Below are 24702 nucleotides of genomic sequence, written 5' to 3'. Positions count from 1 at the left end.
AACCTAAAAAGAAACAGCTCATTTAGTTAGTGCCCAATTAACTTAATCTCATTAATAGGGTACTCCTTCTGAATTAAAATTTTCATACTTAGGTTTGAGTTTCTTCTATTTTTCCTGTCATGGCACATTTTCCCCCAGATTTAGAATTATTTTTTATTCTTGCAACCAATATAGAAATTCTCTATCTGAATTTGCCTTTTGTTCTCAAATTACACGTGTATTTTCAGAATCATAGAATGTTGGCAATGGAAGACTCATATCTTAAAATCCTCCTAACATAACCTCTTTTATTTTGCAGTATAAAAATAATATGTTTGGGATTACACAGTTTATATTAGAACCTGAAGTATAGCTTTCTAACTTAAATTCAAGTGCTCTTCCTATTTAGGCCTTCTGTATTGCCAAACTGACATGTTTTTACTGTATCAATGTCACTTTTCTTTACTCATTTAAAAGCCAGTGAAATAAATGAATAAGTAAATACATATAAAATGTGACACATGTGTTTCATGGATTTATTTTTACATATATATGTAACAAGAACTGCATCTTAACAAAAAGGAATAAAACACAAAATTGTGGTTTTATCAGAGATGCACTAAAAAAACAGGGTATTATTTTTTTAACTGTAGGATAATTGCTATCCATCCTCAATTTTTCTGTTCTTTCTCTCTAATTATTTTCCTTAAAATGTCCACTTAAACATTGCTTTTGAATAATCCTAAAAGATTGTGTGAAACTAAATTAGGTTGTAACTTCTAATTACTTTTATCAGCTAGAGCCCTTTTAATCCCAAATGTCATTTTAAGCCTATTTACTATTTAAAATAAAATTACTCTGCTCTCTCAACCCAAAGTAATTGTTGGGTTTAATTATATAAGCAATTTAGGCCATTTCATCTTGGTAATAAATCCTGAGAACAAAGGGACATGATGTGTTGCATGAAGTAAGAGAGAACCCAGAGTTACTGCTTTGTCACTGCATTCTATAATCACTGTGTTTAGAATCATTTTTGCATGACAAATATTTTTTCAAAGTCATATATACCCGCACTCAGTACAAAGGTGATGGTGGTATGAAATGTAAATGGTCCTGAGGTTCCTGCTCTCACAGAACTTTCTAGGAAATTGCACAGTAGATCTAGAGTGTAGTGCCTTTCCTTGATAAGTAAATGCCTATAAATACAATGGAAAACTGTATTGCTGTAACCTTGAGAACTTTTTGTCCATGGTTATGTAGGCTGTACTGTGTTGACTAGACCACACAAACCAAACCAAGCAAACAAACAAAAATCTCAAGTTTTCATATTTCTAATGTGACACTAGTGTCACGATTTGCATACGTATTCATCTTTTTCTGTTCTTTAAAAAGTGTGTTTATTATGAGTAATGTGCTTTTACCTTAGGGAGAGATTACATATTTCTTCCCAGGGAATTGCACGATAATGACTCATTGCTGTTCATTGCCTTGTTTGCCTTTATTTTCATGATACTCTTTTTGAATCTCTTACCCCTGATAATTTCTAGTTAGTTAGGTTTTTTTAAAAATACATATTCTGTTCTCATAAAATCCTAACTTAGGCCCTGTGTGATGTGGCTCAGTGGGTTTGGTATCATCTTGCAAAACTAGAGTTTGCCTGTTCAATTCCCAGTCAGGGCACAGGCCTGGGTTTTGGGTTCATTCCTTGGTTGGGGAGCATATGAGAGGCAACCAATCCATGTTTCTCTCTCACATTGAGGTCCCTTTCCTTCTCTTTCTCCGTCCCTTCCCCTGTCTCTAAAAATGAATGAATGAATTCCTAGCTCAGTATTGAGAAATATATTTTCCTTCATCAGCCTTCAAATAACAAATATTTTAGTTAGGTTTGAAATAGAAAAGATATGCTTTCTTATATTCTGTAATAAGAAGGGAGAAATATTGATTTAATTTTCAGTTTCATGAAAGTAGCTCTTTAATTGTGGGAGATTACCCCAATTATATTAAGCTATTCAGAGAGAATGGGGAAGAACCATTGATAGAAAACACAGTGAATTTATTAGAGCAATTTTTGGAGTTAAAAACTTGTCCATCCAAGTTTTAGAATTATTTAGATTTATTATTTAGAATTTTGAGAAAGAAAATTGTGGAATGAAAGAGTTAAGCATTATCAATGGCTGCCAGTGGTATTTAGATTCCTCACTGCTATTCCTTAATACTGTCCTGCACTACCACCACTACTATTCAGGTAAGAAGAATGACAAACAAGATGTCAAATATACCTCCTGAAGACAAAATGAAAAATTCTCACTTGTAAATTTATCCTAACTCTACCTGAAGTATGTATACTATATCTGGAATTTTGTTGGTAGAGTGGCTATAAAAGAAACCCATTTCTTTCTCAGCCTTCTGTATGGCTGGGTTTTTTCGGTGAATCATTTATTTTTGTTGAACTCTGTGCATGTGTGTGTGTGTGTGTGTGTGTACCTCACCTCATTCGAGATTACATTTGGAGCACAGGTATTCAGAGTAAATTTTTGACATGATGCTTTACATCCTTAATGTTTTCTTCTATGACTGGGTGTGGATCACTTGAGGTGTTTAGCATGCCGACTGGGAAAGAGATGGTTTTCAACTGTGTGATATTTGAACTCCACATCTTTCAAGAACGGGATCATTAACACTCCAACAGTGTTAAGCTTTTCATACCACCTGCTTCCCCTATTTGGAGATCTGGTGATTTTTCTATAATTGCTTCCATTGGCACTCCTGAAAATCAGTGTGTCTGAATGACCGTACAGCTAGATTGGCCATTAATCTGTGTACCTCTAAAAAGAATATTAACCTTTAATTTTTTAAGATAAATTGATTGACATCACTTTCATATATCCATTGTCAGAAAGGACAAGACCAGGAGACTGCTGCTGGGTGTGTAGATTAACAGTACAGAAAAGTGAAATGTAATTTTGAGGGACTTTAGACTTACTTTATAAGATGTGGAGCCAACAAAATAAGGAAATTATGAACTTTTGGCTGTATAGCAAAAAGAATAAATATATAAAATTCATGTACAAACTATCAAATTTTCTTCTAAATGTTTATTTGTTACTATAAAACTGCAGTGGTTCAATTTTTTCTTTTTACTATTCATGCTTGATGTAAATTCAACATTATGTACTATGGTTACAGACATTAATTTGCTAGGCATTATTCTATACACTACAAAGGTCAGCATCCAGTTCAGCTGCATTAAATAGGTAATATATTTTGTTTAAAGTTTCAATTAAACCTAGGGCCTGAAGATATATGGTCCCTGTGGGAAGTTTGAACACTTTCATGCTAATAGCAGGGTTGCCTAAGGATCATGCTTGGGTCTAGTGTCACTGGCTTTCCTGGAAATATGATAGGAGACAGTTGATTATATTTCATTGCTGCTAAAACCACACAAGCCCACCTGTTACATTAATTCTTACTTTTGCCAGTTTAGTGGTAAGGGAAAAGATTGAAGTGTAAAAACTTTATCTTTAAATTGAGTTATAAGGAAATTACTATACTAAAATTAAAACCTAGTTATATCTTTCTTTTTCTTTGATTCCCAAATAGTTTCATTATGTTCTGCTTGAAAAATTTGTCTTCTGAGGCTTCAACAGAAATAAGTGAGAAGAAAAATACATACATTTTTACTCTTCCACTGGGCAGTATCCCAGTGGATATTGAGTCGTTTACTAAGTATTAAGAATAGGTCAGATTGTTCTCATAATATTAAGGTGATGCATGGTTATACTTGGGAATTTCATTAATACAGATTTCAAAATCTGGCATGCTTGAAAGATGCCATTTTGGGTGACATTTATATAAAATGCACATAATCATGAGAAAAAATAATATTGTCTGAAGGATACAATCTTGAAAATCATGAAAATAAATTACTGCATATATTTAGGATAGACAAGTAATAAAATATAAGTTAAAATGAAATATATTTTTGCACTAAATATATTTAACTGTGTGTAATTTGCTTTGTGTATATTTATGCCTGTTTTTCCTAATAGGTATGGAAAGGTTGTTTTGTATGTAAAACTCTCATTTAACTTCCCTAATGAGCTATTATTTAGTTTTAATTATATCTGCACTGATAGAAGCTATTGCTGTACTCAAATTGAATAAAGAGTTAAAATAGAACATGTAAAGTTTTGTTCCAGAATGTGTTTTTTTCTTTTGCCCACATGTTATATATGGGAATACATTTTTTGAACTGTATTAGAATCTTATTTTCAAGTATTCATTAAAAACAGGATGAATTTAATTAGCATTAACATAAAAAATTTATAGTATAAAATCAATTACAGAGACACATTCCTTGATCTAGGAATACATATGAAATGTATTCATAAGTAGAAGTATATAAAACTAAACATGCTTTCCTTGTAGTCTTGACATTTTTCTGAAAATATTCAAGTCCTATCTCTCTGAATTTTATTTTCACTTATTCTTTCTAGGCTAGTGCTTTTTCCTTTTTTCTTTTCTCTGGTATAAACCTTTTTTTAACATTAAACACAATTTAGCACTTCCTTAGTTTTCTGCTGTTTCCTAATTATTTAAATTATGGTAAGCCATTTCATGTACTCCATTGTAATTCTCTTGGGATCCATATTATATTTGGGGGGACCCTCCAACATACACAGGGGACATGTGCCTCCCCTGACCCCAAACACTCACACAGTGTCCTTTTTTCTTTTCTTTTTTTTTTTTTTTTTGAAAATGCTGAGCATTTAATGGGATTGGCTCCATCATTTTTGATTGATTATTTTCAGTAATTTATTTCTTTGAAAACGTAAATGGAATTGATTAGCCTGGAGAACTTAAGGATCCCCAGTTGCAAGTAGAGTAATATTGACACAGGATCCTGGCTTTTTTCCAAGTTAAATTTTGATGGCACATCAGATGTTTCCTGTATATAACCTCACACTAGAAATTAGGAACCTTTTTAACTTTCACCGAAGCTTAACCCCTTTCTTGATGTGTTTGTACTTCATGAAACGTGTATTTTGTTTTCCCCCCTACATTTTCTCTTTTTAGTTTAAAATTATCTTCAGGGTTTAAGATTTCCCTTAAATGGGATGCTGCAGGACTAAGTAAAGACTTACATATTGAACATTTTCATAACCTGCCTTAGTTTTAAGACTTGGATCATATTTCATTCTGCTTCCAACCCCTCCCCACAGTGGAAAAAGTTATAACTGTAGAAGTCTGTTATCGGATACTAAGTCACCTCTCTAATTTCTGTAATTATTTAAAATTCTTCATCTTTTTTTCTGCTCTGGACACTAGCTGTTGAGGATTTCTAATCAGAACTAATGTATCTAAGGCAGCTGGACAGTGTTATTTTTATTAAGATAAGATAAGTATATAAATACAAGAGATTCACAAAATTTGACAGCCAAAAGTTATGGCAAGTTGATGGCATGAATAAATAAAGCCAGACTTCCTAATGTTTCTGTGTTAATGCTAAAACACTGTGAAGTAAAAAGCAAGAAATAAAACCACAGCAAGTTAAATTCTTGGTATAATAGACTCCTGATGTCATATGGTTCTGACAGACTACAGAATCTAGATAAAGCATACTTGATAAAAATGTAACATCTAAATCCAATTGATACATTATGCAATCAATTATTTATCAGATGCTTATCAAAACTCTTTCAAGCCAGAGGCTTCTGAACATGGTTGGAGGACAGATGAGGAGATGAAGGGTTTTGTGTCTGGCTCTAACATCTCATAGTCTAAATTGAGATTAGGAAGATTATAATTGTCAAGGTAGGTCCTACAGGTACAGAAACAAAATGGTGAGAGAAATTTGGATAAATAAAGAATGGAGTACTAATCCTGAATAAGAAAATTCAGTTGTGTGAAAATTTTCTTCCTAAATTGATTAATAGATTATAACTCAATAGCAATAAACAGTTACAAAAGAATTTTATTAAAAATTTCACAAAATGATTTCAAACTTAACAGGTAGACTTAACAGGAAAATAGAGCAAAGAAGGTTTAGAGAAGAATAATGGGTGTCATTTGCTCTACTCAGTATCAACATATTAGAAGGAATGACAGTAATTAGAGCAGCATTGTAGAGGGGGGAGAGCAGAAAACTAAGCCAATGGGGCACAAGGGAGATCCTAGAAACAGATCAGAAGTTACAAAATGTTTCTGTACCTGGCTGGCGTAGCTCAGTGGATTGAGCGCAGGCTGGGAACCAAAGTGTCCCAGGTTCGATTCCCAGCCAGGGTACATTCCTGGGTTGCAGACCATAACCCCCAGCAACCGCACATTGATGTTTCTCTCTCTCTCTCTCTCTCTCTCCCTCCCTCCCTCCCTTCCCTCTCTAAAAATAAATAAATAAAATCTTTAAAAAAAAATGTTTCTGTAGATAATAAATGTGGAATTAAACATTGGTGAGGGAAGGAAATTCTTACAAAAGTTAATCTGGGATAATTGATCATATGTTTGGAGAGAGTAAAATGCAAACTGTACTTACCACACACCATATGACAAAATATATTTCCTATGGAATAGTAGCCAATTTAAATAATGAAATTATATTGTTAGGAGAAAGTATATGCCTCTATGATGGAGAACCATTTTTTATGCATAAAAGATAGTGATAAAGCTACAAAGCAAAAGCCAACCTGTTTGCATATATAAAAATTAAAATAGTCTGAAACAAAAACAACTATTTTAACCATCTTTTGTAATACCACGAAGGAAAGGTAATATTGAAATTCAAAAATCACATTAAACTATTAAACAATAAACTGCAAATAAAAATATTCATGGATAAAATTTTTTGGAAAAAGTGTGTAAATTTGTGTATTTTAATAAATAAAATTTATTAATCATGTAATTTTAATTTATTAACACAAATTTATTATTGTGTAATTTTTATTAATAATTAAAATGGAAATGAAAACATTTTTTCTCTTTTCTGATGGACATTTTTAACATTAGTTAGAATCTCATTTGATGAGGCCTTAGAAAAGTTGTTCTCATATGCTACTTGTGAAAGTGAAGTTGTTACATTATTTTGGTGGGCTGACTTGGTAATCTAATATTAAATTTTAAATTTGCTAATGCTTTATAGTTGAAGAATTCCACTGCTACATATGTATTCTAAGGTAATAATAAATGTAAATCAAAGCAGGTAAACAGGGATAATTGCTGAAGTAGGTGCAGAATCTACATACAAAGTTGTAAGGGGATTTTTTAAAATAAATAAAAGTTGAATATTGATTTGAATGAGAAAATTGAATTTTGGAAAGATCATCACAATTTATTTAATATAATAAAGCACTATAAGGAATTTAAATACTTAATAAAACAGCTGAAATATTTTATTAATTATATAATTGATTTTTTTTCTAGTATGCAAAATAAATTCTGAAAAGATACCAGAATTTACTAGTTGCTATGTATGAGTGATGGAATTCCTTCAATTTAATAAAGTTATGATCTTTCAGGCTTTTTATAAAGAACAGATATATTTCTAATTAGATAGCAAATATATATAAATATTTAAAAATTTTAAAAAGGAATTATCAGGACTTCATTAGTATATGGTCAGTCTTGAATAGATCATCTAGAAAAACCTATGAATATAGCAGTTCTTTTTAAACTGACTTGGATATTGTTATTGATTTATGAAATGACTGTATAAATTATGTATGGAACAATGGTGAATCTACAAATGATCATCTATATCATTTTGGAGACAAAGGAATTACTTATTCTTAACCCCTCATTTTGTAGATGATAAAACTAAGGGTCTGTTGATAACTTACTTGTACACAACCATACAACTATTTAATTGCAAAGTAACAATTTGAAACCCAGCCATCTAACTACAGTTTTGTTGTAGAATCCATGTTTTAGTGCAGCATCATAGTTGTAAATGACTTACCAGGTAGATGAGACAAATTAAATTAATTAATTAATTAAAATGTATTTGTTATTTTAAAAACCTGTGGCAAAATTAATTTTAAAAAGAATTAAGTAAAAGGAAATAACCATAAAAACTCGAAGAGTGATGAAGTGATCACTAAATCAAAATGACCAGCATGTTAAAACGCTAAGTATAAAACAACCAAAGTAAACCTATCTTAAATGGAAAATAAGTGTTTCAGAAAAACGGAGAATTATCTTAGTGACCAAATAAGTCCTCCAACTTTGAAATTTGAGAGATTATCATAGAACGCCTGCCCTTTAGGCAAAGCATCCCAAAACCTGGAGTATTGATGAGCGATGAGATGCTCCCACTGTGCTGGCGTCAGAGAGCCTGCTGGAGGTCACGTGGGGCCATTTCACGAGTGTCCCCATTACTCTTGAGAGGCCAGAAAAATGCTGTAACCTCTGTGAGACCTTTTACAAAAACAGACTTTCTCCCTGGTATGCTGGTGTCACATTTTTTTTTACATACTTCTGAAACTTTTATAATTTCTTGAATTATAGCTAAGTATATGTGATTTTGTGTCATTCACACCTCACTCCTGTTCCATTGTCCAAAAATGCTCATGATCACTTACCATCTTATTATTATTTACTTGATTTTTTTTTCATTCAAAATCATGATATCTATGAAATCACATTTTTAAAACACAGGTTAGATGAACTTTCTAAGTATTATTTAAAAAAATGTTTTGGTATAGTTTTATGTGCACCTAAAAGTCAAACTTTGAGAAGTACTAATAAATATACTTATTTGTCAGTAGATTGCAAGCACCATGCAGGCAGGAATGCCTGACACCTCATTAACGTTTATGTTTATCATCATATCATTATCCATAGTGATTATACTAAATTGATATGTAAGATATTCTGGAGTTTTTTAAAAGCATTTACAATTACTATAAGAATTGAATAAGGAGTGATCACTTTTGGTGAGGTTGGTCACAAAAGTTTTTTTAAAAAAAATAGGAAGCCCCACTGGTGTAGCTCAGTGGATTGAGCGTGGGCTGTGAACCAAAGTGTCGCAGGTTTGATTCCCAGTCAGGGTACATGCCTGGGTTGCAGGCCATGACCCCCCCAGCAACCACACATTGATGTTTCTCTCTCTCTCTTTCTCCCTCCCTTCCCTCTCTAAAAATAAATAAATAAAATCTTTAAAAAAAATAGGGAATCTGGGGCATGGGAGAGTTGGATGAAGGTGATCAAATGGCACAAATTTCTACTTACAAGCCCTGGGACTGTACATACATGGCAACTGTAGTTAACATTGTCATGTGATATATTTGAAACCAAAGCAGGAAGGATCAGGGGTGGGAGGCAAGGACCAGTGGGGTCTGGGGAGTGGAGGAGGGAAAATGGAGATAACTGCACTTGAACAACAATAAAAAATTAAAAAAGAATGATATAAGAAAGTTGTTAGGACAGTAGATTCTAAAAGTTCTCATCACAATGGGAAATTTTAAAAATCTTTTTTGTTTCTATATGAAATTATGGATCTCAACTAAACTTATTGTGGTAATTATTCACAACGTATATGTCAAGTCATGTGGAAACCTGAAACTTATACAGTGTTGTATGTTAATTATATCTCAATAAAACTGAGAAAAAAATGGGGAATCTAAACTGAAACTTAACATACAAATATACCATCCTGAGCAAGGGCCAGAACAACAGAAGGCTACACTGGCAAATACGGGCGCTACATTTGTCCCACTCTATGCTCTATTCTTTATCTGCAAGCTGACGCTGTCCAGTAACTGGAAACACGAGAGCCAGTGAGATCTGGACTATTACCTCATCAGTGGGCCAGCACGTTTTCCTTTAAGGAGTAAGCTTGGCCTCAGTCATATAGATGTAAGCTTGTTAGGGAGGAAGAGTAACATTTGTTCTACATCTGAAACTGGTTTATGTCTGCCTGAAGCTAACCTGGAGACATCCAAATCCCTTTTGTCTATGAATGAATCGGAAATAAATCTGGATGATAAACCCGATCACTATAGCATTGCATAGCAAAGCTCTCTCTTATGCAAGTGCCTCTGTTATGTCATTTTGTTTTGTTTTGTTTTGCTTTTTGCATGAAGAGAAGGGAAAATATCCTTGCTTCTTTCCTCCAGGGTACTATAAACATTTTTTTCCTGTTATTGTAAGTTAAGAAGAATTGTAGTACCAGAGAAGTGGACTTAACTCTCTCCGTCCACCCAATCCCAACCAAATGTCTTCATTTCCTTCCTTATTGAATTCACTGAACTTTTTTTTTCTGTGTCCATTTTCCTCATGGAATTTTTTATGATTTTACTATTCTAATCAAGATAAAGTATTACATATATATTATGCTGTCCTAAAGCTGAGTCCACTGATGGCACTTTTTGCAGTTATTGTGTCCCTTCTCTCATTAACTTTTATAGTGTTGAGGCACAACGGTATAGTAGATAGAGTCAGGGAGAATTCTAATCCGAATCCTGAATGTGGCATTTGCTTGTTTTTGAACACCGAGCCAGTTGGTTAAGATCAGCATAGGCATAATGTAGAAGTATAGGAAAATATATAAAGACCTTAATAGGTAGTCAATAAATAACCAACTTTATATGGTAGGCAGCTTGATGCAATGGAAAAAAGCATGGGCTGCAGAACCATTGAAGCCTTTTCGGACAGGATTATTAACTATCCTTGTGCAAGGCACTTATCATTCCCGAGCCTTCCTCCTCAGCCATAAAATGAGTATTCTAACCCCTGCTATGAATTAGAAATGAGAAACATGAAACCCCTACCTTGCCATTGCCAGGGTTACAGCTAGAACTTGTTTACTGCTTAAATCTTCATCGAGGTACCTTTTAAATACATTTAAATTCATACACAATCATTTTCTTGCATTTTAGGCTTTGCATCTTGATTTTATTACCAATTTTATAGACTCTTTTTGTGTTGAAGTTAACCTTAGAACTAAAGTGCATCTTACATGCTAAATATTTCCCCCTTAAGAATTGAGTAATGTATGTGGCAGCAGCATTTTTAAAGGTCATCCATGGATTATTACTGCTCTTCCTTATTCCTTTAATTTAACAGATAAACCCAAGGTAAAGTGAAATAAACTCCATGGCCAATATATCACAAACTAGAAAACAATTTTCTTGGAGTAAGAAAGAGAGTATAATTTTCACCTGAGCTGGGAGTCGGACAGTTCGTGATTACTTTGTACTGGCTGGTTAAAGCAATGTGCTTTGAGGTCAGATGGTCCTGGGCAGCTTTACATTTTTCACATTTTATGAGTTTTTTAGTTTTATTTAGCCACTGTATTTTTCAGTTTGCTCATTTGTAAAGTTCAGGTAATGACATTTCTTAATAAAAATGAGATACATATATAAAGCAACTAATAGGTTGAAAACATATTGCATTTTACAAACCTCTGGACAGTTAGCTGGTAGTTATTGAATGGGGGTAATTTGTTAAGGTTTTTTGTGGGAAATGAGAAAACATTTTATACACCCAAAGATACACAATGTGAGGAGTGGGTACATATAAAACACACCTTTGCCCACCCCCCACCATCCAGCTTGCTACCCTAATTCATAATAAACATACAGTAAATTACTGCCATTTTAATCTTATTATTACTGAGATACAATGAAGGGTTACATAAATTTTCTAAGTTGTTATGAATAGTAACCAAGTAGGTTTGTTATTTACATTGTTTCATATACTTGCCAAGATGCATTAGTAGATTATATTTCTTATTTATAGTCCTTTGATATTTTTTCATCTCTCAAGCTTTACAAATTAATAAATTGCTTATGAGTTCTTACTGAGGACAATGGAACAACCATGAATTATTTAGTAAATTAATAATATTTCATCTCAAAACAGGTTTTAATAATGATGGATTTCTGACTTAAAAAAGGAAGTATACTTCCTGAAGTGATTTTCAGATGTCAACAATAAAGATTTGAATCTTGAGCACTCTGGAATTGGGGTTCTCTTGTGTTCTTTTTCTGGACAACTTACTGTTACTATTCTACAAATTAGTTGGACTTTTTTATAAATAAAAGTAGGAGCATCATTAAATATAATGATTATATAACTTCTAAAAAATGATTTATGAGCACCAGAAGACCCAAGGTAGAATTTTAGGTTGATTCCAAACCACCTGTAATTCAGGCCCATATTCAGCTGTAACTCTGATAGTGTGTGTTTTCTACTGGCTTTAGAACCCATTTCAGAGATAAATATTCGGATACAATTTATCACTAATTACATTAAAATTTTTAGCACTTTAGAGATTGTGCATCCTTCCTGTATATAAATTATATCTAGCAGTGTTTTGTGTTTTAGCATGAAGAATGGTTCACTTTCCCTAAGAAAAATTACTATTCTTTTTATTTGTGAACATTTGTTAGTTTGACAAGGCAAAAAAAAAAAAGCTGTTCAACAGTATTTCAGTTTTCATAGAGATATATAATAACTGTATAGTTATTACAGAAAATTATTAAATTTTTTTTTAAAAATTCATTCCTAATCCTACCATTCTGACAACTACAAGCATTTTGTTTTAGTCTTGGCCTTTGCTTCAATATTTCTTGCATCTCACGCTGAGCATGAGATTTAATCTAATCAAATTCTTTTAAAATGCAAGCATGTTTTAAGTTTTAGTAAAGCAAAACAAAACATTTTCTTGCTGTCATTTTTATGATAGTACAGTTTAAGGACTGTTCTCACAACTAGAGGCACATAAATATGTGAGTGAATACATACTTTTTTCATGCATATTACTTATTATTTGTCACCAATATTTTTTACTGACCAGCTGAGCTAAGGGCACTCTAAAGGTCAGGAGACTCAAATTAATTCAATTCATCAAACAGATTAGTATTGACAGTGTTGTGCTGATAGAAGGAGAATATGATTAAAATAAAAGGAAAGTAGCTCTTCTTTTGAAACAAGGATGTACAATCAATGTGGGTAATACAATTAGAAGAAACATTTGATTATGCCCCTAAATGGAAAAAGCTATCATAATTATGATAAGTTAAGCTATAAAAGTCCTCTTGAAAAAGAATGCAGGTTACCAATCTATTGCCTGGTCTCAGAAACTGAGAATGAATTTCAAAGGAATGAATGAATGTGAATTAAAAAAAACAAATGATTGCACATAAGAAAGAAAAAACTGATCTTTAAAAAAAATGGTGATAAAGGATATCTACTTGGGAGTCAGATGTTCCTAGGTAAAAAATTAAAGCTTTACCACTTAATAAAATTTTTATTTCAGCCATTTTATTTGATTTCTCCACACACATTTTCTCATCCGTAAAACGTGATGACTTTGGGGGGATCGAATGAGATAACGGAGGAAAATGCTTACCAAAGTATTCAAAATTTCATAGAATATAAGCATGATGATGTGATGCTGTTGCAAAGGCTGTCAGAAAGCTGTGTCCTCAGATTGATTTTTCATACCTCATTTTCCAGGCGAAGCGTACATGCGATTGAGCAAGCTCCCAGAAGCAGAGCGCTGGTATATGGAATCGCTGAAATCCAAGACTGACCACATCCCTGCTCATCTCACCTATGGGAAACTGCTGGCTCTAACAGTGAGTTCCTACCTTCCTTACCCTTTAGACCATTGTTTTCTCTGCACAGACTGAGGTAGCTATGGTTTGAGATACCGGTTCTTAGCCAGTTAACTCAGGTTGTTAGGACATAATGATGGCAATACTAAGTTAGAACCCTGTATACAAAATGTGGAAAAATGTATTTCTTTGACTGTAGGGTTTGCTTTAATTAAAATATGATATGCCATGATCCTTGATGTAACTGAATGAAAGCGTATCAGTGGAGAACCCCAATATATAATTACATCATGAAATTGTTATAATAGCAAATTTGTATAAATATTATGTTCTACAAGCCAGTGTTAACCTAGAATTGGCTATAATGTAGAACAAAATCTGATTTTTTAAAAATAGGCAAAAGTTTGCATGTGTGTGAATCAATAAGACTTGGAATTTCTTCACCCTGAAATTATTATAAGAGAGAAGTGGAGCATCATTTGGCCGCTGATCATGTGACAAGCACTCTTGGAAGCCACAGTGCCTTGGGAAGTGGTGTTACTGTGAAGCATAAGATATTGCTGGTATTCTACCAAATAGTATAATTTCATGTGTTTCAAAGTATTAATAATGGTTTTATTTTATGCAATAGAGGACTGTCCAAAATATGTAAAGTTTCTGAGCTCACCCAGCTAATAAGTAGAATAAACCTTCAGTCCTAATCTGAATCTATGAACTATATTGATTTAGTTATACCACCTAATCTTTCTCCCGTATTAACAAAAGTAAATAAATGATAGAAAACACAGAGCAAAAGGTCAGGAAAGTGATTCCTCAGTGAATGCATAGAAAGGTACAGTTATTTAAAAATAATAACATTTAATTTCTCACAGAAGATGTTAGATTGAATACTTAAATTATTGGTATCTGTTCTAAGATACTACTAAAATGCTACTAGAGAAATTATATAGGCAGACTGGGTAACCAGAAAACGTTTCGCTAAAAAGAAATCTAGATATACTTGATAAAATATAATACATATGCTCTCAGTGCATAACTGAGCTCAAAAAGTAGTAAGAGAACTTCCCAGGAGATAGAAAGGAAATGATAATTAAACACCAGAAGAGTGAACAGTAGGCCTATCCTGTAGTGTAGCTTATTTGGGATAGTTGACCAGTTGTGATAACCTATGGAAAGAGGAGGGGCTGTTTGTTTGTTTCTTTGTTTATATGTTTGTTTCTGTCCTTACTGCAGTACAAGACAAAGCTTTAGACCAGTGGAAGGCTAGGAATTAGATGTCAAAAAAGTAAGGAAATTTGTATCCTTAGTGAAAGGGTAATACAGACTAAGTCTGAGTACTGATACAATAAGAATGAAGCATTGCCTGTCTCAGGTGGGATCTGAATCAGGAATGAAAGAAGTCTCTGCTGGGAATTTATTGCTAAGTCCTTCTTCTATCAGGCTTAGGCTTCGTGTTTGCTTTATTTGCATGATCAGGGACTTTATAGGCCAAGAAATTAAATAAAAATTTAGTCCACTAAAAGCTTTTGCTAAAGAACTTATAGCAGTTGTCCTTAAAAAAAAAAAAAACAGTTAAATCTGGAAGGAGTTGCTAAGTGAGGGAAGGAAAGAATAGTGAGCAAAGAAGTAGTGATTATGTGGATAAATTAGAATAAACTTTTAATTAGTAAAATTTTTATAAAGAATAACCTCATAGAAACAATCAGAATGTGAGAAGAGATGAGATTTAAACTGATTTTCAGAGGTCAGGATGGGGAAGAGAAGGTATTACAACTGATTTCTCAGAGCTGTCTTTGGGATGGGGTAACAATGAAGAGAAATCTTACATGAGCAAAAAGAAACCTGGAGAAATGACTCAATAGTTGGAGGTAGCTGCCACAGAAGAGAGTGATTTAAGGAGCATAAAATGGGGTAATCAGTTATAACATATATATGAAGCAGTCAGTTCTGTCCCCCATGTAAACTGTCCCAACCAGGCACCCACCTGTAAGTCACGGGAAAGGCAGCTCACAGTGCTGGTGCTATTGAGTAATAGAGGTCCAGCACTCCGGACTAGCTTGTACAATTGAAATTGGAATGCAGAGGGGCTAAAAAAAGAGTGAGTGAATGTCTTCCAGGGGAGTACTCAGATTCTCAGTACTCTGTCCCTACCCCACGCAGAACACCAGCAACACAAGATTTTATACTCCCCTACCAACCCTCCTCCCCATACACCCTACCTCCAAGAAATGAAGTCTTTTCTAGAGAAACCGATCATTGTGTGAAAAAGATTTCCACATGCCTACATTTGGGGAATATTAGCCCTATATGTAGCTAGTTCCCAGAACAGATACACAAAAGTGAATCTGTCCAGTCTAGGAAGCACACCTTTGCCTAACGAGCATCATTCAGCTTTTATTAACTTACTGTTAAGTATCAGTGGGAAACCAAGGAGCATCAGTCACATTATGGAAGCCTCAAATGTAAAAGATTTTTTTCTTTATATACATTTAGTTTATCTTTTTATTGTTGTTTAATTATAGTAGTCCCCATTTCCCCCCATATAAAACAAAGTAGTAGGAGGACACTGGAGGAAAGAGAAGGAAAAAATTTGTAATAACATTTTACAAAGAGATAGTAATGTAGTATGTCATGAAGCAGGATGTCACTAAAACCGTAAGTAATGAAAAATGAGAAAGAGCTTTTTAGGAATACTAATTCAAAGAGATATACGCACCCCATGTTCACTGCAGCATTATTTGCAGTAGCCGAGCTGTGGAAGAAGCCTAAGTGCCCACCGATAGATGGCTGGGAAAAGAGGACATGGTACATAGACACAACGGAGTGCCACTGCTCCATAAAAAGAATGAAGTCTTACCATTTGCAGTGGCATGGGTAGACTGTGCTCAGTGAAAGAAGTCAGACTGAGAAAGACAAGTAGCATGTGATTTCACTTAATATGTGGCATTTAAAGAACAAAAGAAATGAGCAGACAGAACAGAAACAGACTCATGGATACTGAGGCGAGACTGATGGTTGCCAGATGGGAGAGGACTTGGAGGGCTGGGTGCAAAAAGTGAAGGGATTAAGAAGTACTCATCGGCAGTTACAAGATAGTTGGGCGATGCAGAGTATAGTATAGGGCGTGTAGTCAGTAATATTGTAGTAACTATGTATGGTGCCAGGTGGGTAGTGGAATTATTGGGGTGTCACTTCATAAATTATATAATTCTTTAACCACTGTGTTGTACACTAGAAACTAATATAAAATAATATTGAATGTAAACTGTATTTTTAAATAAATAAATAAATAAATAAATAGGGTTGAACAAATTTTCACTTGAGGGCAAATTTTCATTTGAGAGAATAAAGGTGAAGAAATCTTTCCCTATGAAAACAAAAAGAAAATGAAATAAAAAATAAGAAGAAATTATGAAAGAAGTCATAAGACCCAACAGAAAAAGAATAGACAGAGGAAAGGATAACGTTACTCAGAGTTGATGGGGCCACGTTGCTATTTCTGCCATTTATGAGATTGTAATGTGCCAGCTTTAATCAGTTACAGAATTGCCTTAATATGTGAAAACCTTCCCATTTCTTATTCAGATAGCATTATTATTCACAGAGCTCCACGTGAAAATAGAATTCACATACATCTTTTGCCCGGATCACTACCTTTGAGATGTTCTTAAAGATTTCAAATGGAATCTTTTTTAATTAGATTGACAAATAATCACCTCATAAAACAGCTCTACAAGTTTCAAATGCCTGATTTTCAAAAGCTAGAAAGAAGCCACTTAGAAAAGAAAAAAAAATAGAAGCTTAAATGTGATTATTTCTGAATACACCGAGAGCCTGTGCGACACTACTCTGGCTGTAGAAACCGTATGTCCGTTTTACCCCTGTTCTTTTCAAGCCTCAGTGTTTTAAAGCTCCTGTTCCAAAAATATGATTTTACAAGCTGCTTTATTTTTTTATAAGGCATTTTTGAAAAACAAGATCTAACTCACTGAATCATATGGAAGGGAAAGGAAAACTTGTGTATCACAATCCAAATTTTAATTCTCCCACAACCACCAAAACTTTTATAGTTTCCGATTTGCTGATTAGATGAAATAGAAACCCTATCATGAAATGACTTGAACTCACAGTGCCAAAACCTCACAACTATCTTCAACAGTTTCTTTTTGAATTATGAGATTTGGCAAATTTTTGATCTCAATGGATTGCTTTTTGTCTTACTCTGGGTTTTTTGGCCTGGTAAGAGGCCCTTGACTTAACATGAAATTGGCAAGGTGAAAAATGCCACACATTTTGACTTCTGACTGCTTTGAATATTTGATATTATAAAAGGGAATTGTTTATTAGTCTCAAGAGAAGAAAAATAAAAATGGAGTAGTGTTTTTATTATTTTATCAACACTGACCAAAGCAAATATGTAAAAATGATATTCAACTATATTAGACAGACTGCAGAGTAGGATTTCATATAAAATTATATTTTTATAAGACAAATAAAAACAGATTATTGGTGCCGTTATTACAGCCAGTGGAATGATTTACTTAGTACATTTTTTGGTGCAAATTTTTCTTTAAGAATTTGTGTAGTATTTACAGTTTTTAGAAAAGTTTGAAATGATTAAGCATTTTCCAGAATATTTTGACAAATTTCATAGATCAAATCCTTTTTTATTCCTCTACTAAAAATGTCCTTTTTTTCTCTCTGGCTGGTCCAATTTTATTTCCTTTGTGAGGTCTTGCCTGAGACTTTCAATTAGTTTTTTCTCTCTCTGTGCTTCCGTAGCCTGGTCTAAGTATCTCTGTAATAGCACTTCCCAGGTTGAACAGCAGAAATAAATATGTGTCTGCTTTTTGACCCTAGACTTGGGTTAGGAACTAAGTCTTATCTTTTTATCCCTTCAGTATATGGCAGTTTACTGTCTTGGTAACTATTCCTGTAACCTCCTTGTACATTTCTCTTTTTAAGTTATTTAAGGGTTGGGTAATAACTTCTTAATATTTTTGTTTCCTTAGCCTGATTCTTCTTTCCTCATTATTCCCCTCATTTGGTCAACACATGTATTGAGACTTAATACTCCGTGCTAGGCATCATCGCAATTCCCAAGGCTATGTACTGAATAAGTGAGTGAGAATGGCCTGCTTATAGGTAGGACACAGGGTGACTTTCCAAGACCCTAGAAGGAGAGGTTACGGGTGTACATCTCTTGAGCACCTGTGCTACACATGTGTTATTTTATGTATCTTTACAATGAATAGTATCCTCTTTTTATACATAAAGAAACAGCCTTAAAGATTTAAGGCATATCCTCAAGAATAACTTAGCTACTAAATACTAGAATTGGATACAACTTCAAGGTGTTCTGAACTGAGCATCATTAATTTTCACTCTAAATTACATAACTTTAAGTAAGGAGCTTATTTTCTCCTGGTTATACCTGACAGGAGAGTCTAAAAGTAAGCCAGTCCTTCCTCCCTTCCCCCTTTTTATAACTCATTTTTAGATATTACATCTGTATACTAGTTTAGTTTGAGTTGTTAAACACATTTGTATTATTAGGCATTATAGGTCATGAACTTAGGAATTCTGTTTTCAGCTATTGGCACTTTTAGGTCCTACATGATAACTAAACACAAATTTCCCCTGGTCTTCTAGGGATAGTGCCATCTCAGGGTCATCGGCTGCCTCCCTGCTTACATGTGGGCCTCGGTGACATCTCTGTAAAATTTGTAGAACTTTCACACCAACGTATGTCCAATTAAAATACTTCCCATGAGCACTCTTTAAAACTGTGAATTATTTCCTGTTTGAACTTGGTTACTTAGGGCTTATGCCATGAATTTAAAATGAGGCATGCATTAGGAGATAAAGGAAGGAGTAACATTTCCATTATTACAGTATTTCACGTGATTTTATAGTTGTTTCTAAAGCTGTGTATGTTCTGTAATTATATGTACATCTTTACTTTGATTTTTTGTCTTCCTTTCTTTTTGTCCTATTCAACTTATTTAAGCCAAATATTTTGCAGTGTTTGTGAGTGAGTAAAATTAATACTGACTTAAATTGTAGTAAAAGCTATTTGGCTGTTAGCTTATTTTATTACCAGATTTAGGCTAGCAAGAGAAGAGGAAGGATATGGGAGACTCTAACAGTAACTCTTAATACAGAAAACCTTTATTTTGGCTATGGCATGGACATACTAAGCCAGATTTCTGTGTCTAGCCAAAGTTAATTAGAATACATAAAACTCCAGTTGTGAAAGTACTTGAGGTTCGATTGCAAAGTTTAATGCCCCAGGCTAGAACAGTATCGCTGTAGTTTGAATCCAGTGCTGTGCTACTTGTTTCTGCAAATCTTTTGTAATAATTATTACTATTTAGAGCTGAGATTATTTTTTTTCATTTAGTCCTTTTTAAAGCAGACTTCATTATATTCACTAACAGCTTTGTTTAGATTATAAAGGGAAGGGAAGAAAAAATCATTTGGTCTGTGACTCTGAATTATTATTAGGATATGTCTAATTCAAGTTGAAAAATTTATTCTGTGACAAGATGAGTAATATAACATATTATGCTACTGCAGTATAGAAGAAACCTTAATTCAATACTGTATTCAGCTAAGCATTTTATGTGAAGTTGCCACATCTAGACTTTATGATGTAGCATTCTAGAGATAATTTGGTTACCATTGTATTATTTTTTACTCATAAGCATAATGGATCTGATAGTTCATTTTTTAAGAAACCAGCTCCTCATTCAGTCTTATAATTACTCTAGTCATTGTCACCCAGTAACATAGGAATTCACATGTCTCCCAAATATGTCATGCTTTTATTCTTGCTTTTGTATGTCAGTTAGTAGAAGTCATTGTTAAAGATACTTCCTTTTGCCAGATATTTTTAGAAAAAATGAAAATCAAAATACTCAAATTCTCAGGCATTATAGTTTACATGAAATAATTCTAGCTGCTTTATATCTAAATGTACATTCATGTGTTTGAAAATAAATGTTAACTTTTTATTTAGCTATAAATGGAATTATATTGCTTTTGACCTAATTTACATTTTCACTGTTATTATTTTGTTCATTGGGTTTCTGCATTTGGTCTGTAGTTATCATTTGGTGCCACTTGAACAGCCCAGCAGGCTTAGGCCCTTGTGATTCCCCAGTACTCTGATTTGGAAAGACATAAATGGACAAGTGGTGTGCCCATTAAATAATAGCCTTTCTTTCTTATAGGACTCTAAAAAAATCCTGTACAAAGACTCCATTTGAGACCAGTTTGCTGACCCTGAACTTTGTCTCATGCTCTATAATAAACAGTGGCAATGCAGAGACAAACAGGGCATTTCTTGGGCCTCAAGAAGGCCTCAGTGCATTCTGCAGAGGAGAAATTTATACCAGAACCATGAGTCGGTGCTTCAGTGGTGGGCTGCCATGCTTCCTGACTGGTGGAGATGGCTTGTTTCAGAAAGGACAGTTATATAGGTACTTTAATTTTATTTCTTTGCTCTTTCATTTTTAATATAGATACAGGATCCCATACAAGTTAGCATGCACCTGTCCCTCACTTGACTGTCCTTTCATTCGTTGTGAGCCCTACTGATGCACTACATAGAGTGCGGGACCCAAGTTCAGGATGTCCCCATTCGTGTTCCTCCTGCTGCATCATGTTTACTCTTTTGTCATGGAATTAAGCACGAGAACCTTTTAATGTCAGTTAAACTCTACTTTTCATTTATGTCTTACAGTTTCCTTGCTTATAATTTCTTTAATAGGATAAAATTTGAGTCTCTTGTTAAAACAGCATTCTGGTCTGAGGATGTTTACCTTTAGAAAAGGTGGTATAGGCAACATGCATTTTCAAAATGTACGTTTTTTCAAAATCAAGAACTTTAACTTTTACAAAAGGAGGTTGCCTTCTTTCTGTGGCATCTGGATGTGAATGTATGTATTCTATATACATACACATGTATGCACACATGCAAATATATAAAGAAAGCCACATCCATTCTAAGAATGGAAAGTTTTCATGTTTGCAGTCTCATAAATAGGTTCAAAAGCAGGCCAGCCATGAACATGTCACAACTCCATAAGGCTTTGCATTTCTGCTATATTTACTCACATTGCATTTGAGGCCCGTGAGCCTTAGCAGCATGAATCATGAAGCCTGCAGAGCTATAGATTGTATCCTTAGTTTTATATTATAAATATACTTTTTCCAAACAACAGTTCTGAGTTCGAGTACATTTTTATCAAAGTCCTGAGCTTCTAGGACCATCTGAAACTAATTGCCTATCTCCCTTGACATAAATCTGTTGCTTTCCTGCCTAACAAAGAGTTAAATATTATGTTTAGGGTGGCCCCTTACCTTCCTCTTTAGTGGTCATGCTAGTCACAGTGCCTCCCAGAGCAGCTCAACCTCTTTATGATGTGACGAACTAGGTGTTTTATATGTGCTCTTCCAATACCTCTTCACATAACCCCAGGATCTAGACACCCACTGTATAAATGAGGAAGCTGAGTTTCATAAAAGTCAAATTTATATCTGTGTTCAAAGCCTATACTACTCTTTGGTTTTTCTGAGAACTGTATGATTTAAATTGTTCTCTAGTCTTTTATTAATTATGCCAAAACATGCATATGCATATATGGTGAAAAGAAAGTCATTGAAGAAGATACAAATAAGTGGAAGCACATACCGTGTTCATGGTTTGGAAGAACCATTTGGAATGATGGTTTAACATCATTAAAATGTTCATATGACCAAAGCAATCTACAGATTCACTGTAATTCCTATCAAGATACCAATGACATATTTCACAAAACTAGGACAAATATTTCAAAAATTTATGTGGGACCACAAAAGGCCCCTGATAGCAACAGTGATCCTGAGAAAGAAGAACAAATTTGGAAGAATCATACCACCTGATAGGAAACTATTCTATAAGGCCGTAGTAATCAAAACAGCATGATACTAGCATAAAAACAGACACATAGGTCAATGGAACCAAATAGAGGGCCCAGAAATAAACCCACACCATTTTAGTCAATTAACACTTAATAAAGGAAGCAAATACATATAATGGGCTAAAGGTAGTTTATTCAATAAATGTTTGGAAAAATTGGATGGATACATGCAGAAAAATGAAACTAGACCACTTTCTTACACCAAACACGAGATTAAATTCAGAGTGAATTAAAGACTTAAATGTTACACTCAAAACCATAAAAATCATAGAAGAAAACGCAGGCAGTAAAATCTTGGACATTGCTCATAGCAATATTTTTTCTGATATATCTGCTTAGGCAAGGGAAACAAAAGAAAAAAATAAACAAATGGGACTACATCAAACTGGAAAGGTTTTGCACAGCTAAAGAAACCATCAACAAAATGAAAAAACAACCCATTCAATATGTTCAGTGTCACTAATAATCATTGAAATGCAAATTAAAACCAAAATGAGATACCATCTCATACCTGTTAGAATAGCTGTCATCACTAAATCATCAAACAGCAAGTGTTAGTGAGGATGTGGAAAAAGGGGAACCCTTTTACACTGTTGGTGGGAATGCAGATTTTCATGCAGCCACTGGAAACCAGTATGGAGTTACCTCAAAAAATTAAAAATGGAACTGCCCATGACCCAGTGGTTCCACTTCTGGGAATTTATCTGAAGAAACCTGAAACACAAATTCAAAAGAATATATGCACCCCTATGTTCACTTCAGCATTATTTCCACTAACCAAGATTTGGAAGCAGCCCAAGTGTCTGTCAGCAGATGGGTAGATTAAAAAAAACAATGGTACATTTAAACAATGGAATACTAATCAGCTGTAAAAAGGAAGAAGACTTGATTCTTTGTGACAGTGCGGATGGACCTGGAGAACATAATGCTAAGTGAAATAAGCCAGTTTGAGAAAGGCAAATAACACATGGTTTCACTCATAAGTGGAATCTAATGAACAAGCTGAACTAACAGGCAAATAGAGACAAACTCATAGACAGGGAGCAGGCTGACAGCTCTGGGTGAGTGTTGAGGTTGAGGGGTAGAGGGACCCAGCAGAAAAGAAAAAGAACTCATGGACATGAACAGAAGTGTGATTACTATGGCAGGTGAGGGGAGGTAGTTGGAGGTGGAAGAGAGTGGGATAAATTGTAATGGAAACAAAATACAATAAACAATAAACTATTAGAGCTTTGGGAAAAAAAATAAAATAAAACCAGCAGTATTAAAAATAATTGTAAAATATAAATGCCTAACTTCAAAATGCATAAAAACTTACTTTTAAAACATTTTTTTAAAAAATTATTGGTTGAGAGAGAGAAGTATCTATTCATTGTTTCATTTATTTATGCATTCATTTGTTGATTCTTTTATGTGCCCTGACTGGGGATCAAACCTACTACCTTGGCATATGAGGACAATGCTCTTACCAACTTTGCTACTCACCCAGGGCCAGTTTAAAACAAATCTTCATTCTGTTTTTAGATTTTCTTGTAGTGAATTTCTGAAGTGAAAAGACAATTTCTGTGTATATCATTAAATAAAAAAAGAACTTTTAACATGGGTAATGGTTACAAGATTTAGATATTTATGTATGTGAAGTAACAAGGAAATAGTAATAGTGAGGGGGTTGGAAGGATTGAGCAAAAAGGAAAAATGACTCATGGACATGGACAACAGTGTGGTGATTTGATGGGAGGAGGGAGTTATAAGGGTACTAAATGGTAATGGAAAAAATACAGTAAAGGGACTTCTGGTCAAGATGGCAGTGTAGGCAGACTTGGCTTCCCTCTTTGTATAACCATAACAAAACTACAACTAAAATATAAAATGACCATTGCTCAGAACCATCAGAAATTGAGTTAAGTTAAATGGAAATCTGACAACTATGGAATTAATGAAACCACATCCATCCAGACTGGCAAGAGGGATACAGACACGGAATGGGTTTGTCCATCACCCACATGTGGTAGATAAAAATTCTGGAGGGATATCTGGGTACAGAGAAGTCCCAGCCCCACACCAGGCCCCCCAGCCCAGATTTCCATTACCAGGAAAATAAGTCCCAAAACTTCTAGCAGCAAAATCCAGTGGGGATTGAGTTAGTAGATGAAACTTTTGGAGCCCCAAACAGCAAACAGCTCGTCTTAAAGAACCCACAC

The 24702-nt window shown here is 34.0% G+C and overlaps 1 protein-coding gene across 2 annotated transcripts in view; it reads left to right on the top strand.

The window, feature by feature from the left end:
• TMTC2 (transmembrane O-mannosyltransferase targeting cadherins 2) overlaps positions 1-24702 on the top strand; it is a 399848-nt gene that overhangs the window by 255855 nt on the left and 119291 nt on the right. For both annotated transcript variants that reach the window (XR_004901498.1, XM_028532039.2), the window contains exon 8: positions 13435-13556. Coding sequence is in view for 1 of the 2 variants with exons in the window: in XM_028532039.2 (XP_028387840.1) it covers positions 13435-13556 (122 nt within the window). In the remaining variant the exon portion in view is untranslated. The remainder of the gene's footprint in view (positions 1-13434; positions 13557-24702) is intronic.

This window comes from Phyllostomus discolor, chromosome 2, assembly GCF_004126475.2.
Source record: "Phyllostomus discolor isolate MPI-MPIP mPhyDis1 chromosome 2, mPhyDis1.pri.v3, whole genome shotgun sequence".
NCBI lineage: Eukaryota > Metazoa > Chordata > Mammalia > Chiroptera > Phyllostomidae > Phyllostomus > Phyllostomus discolor.
This window is presented reverse-complemented; position numbering and strand designations above follow the sequence as displayed.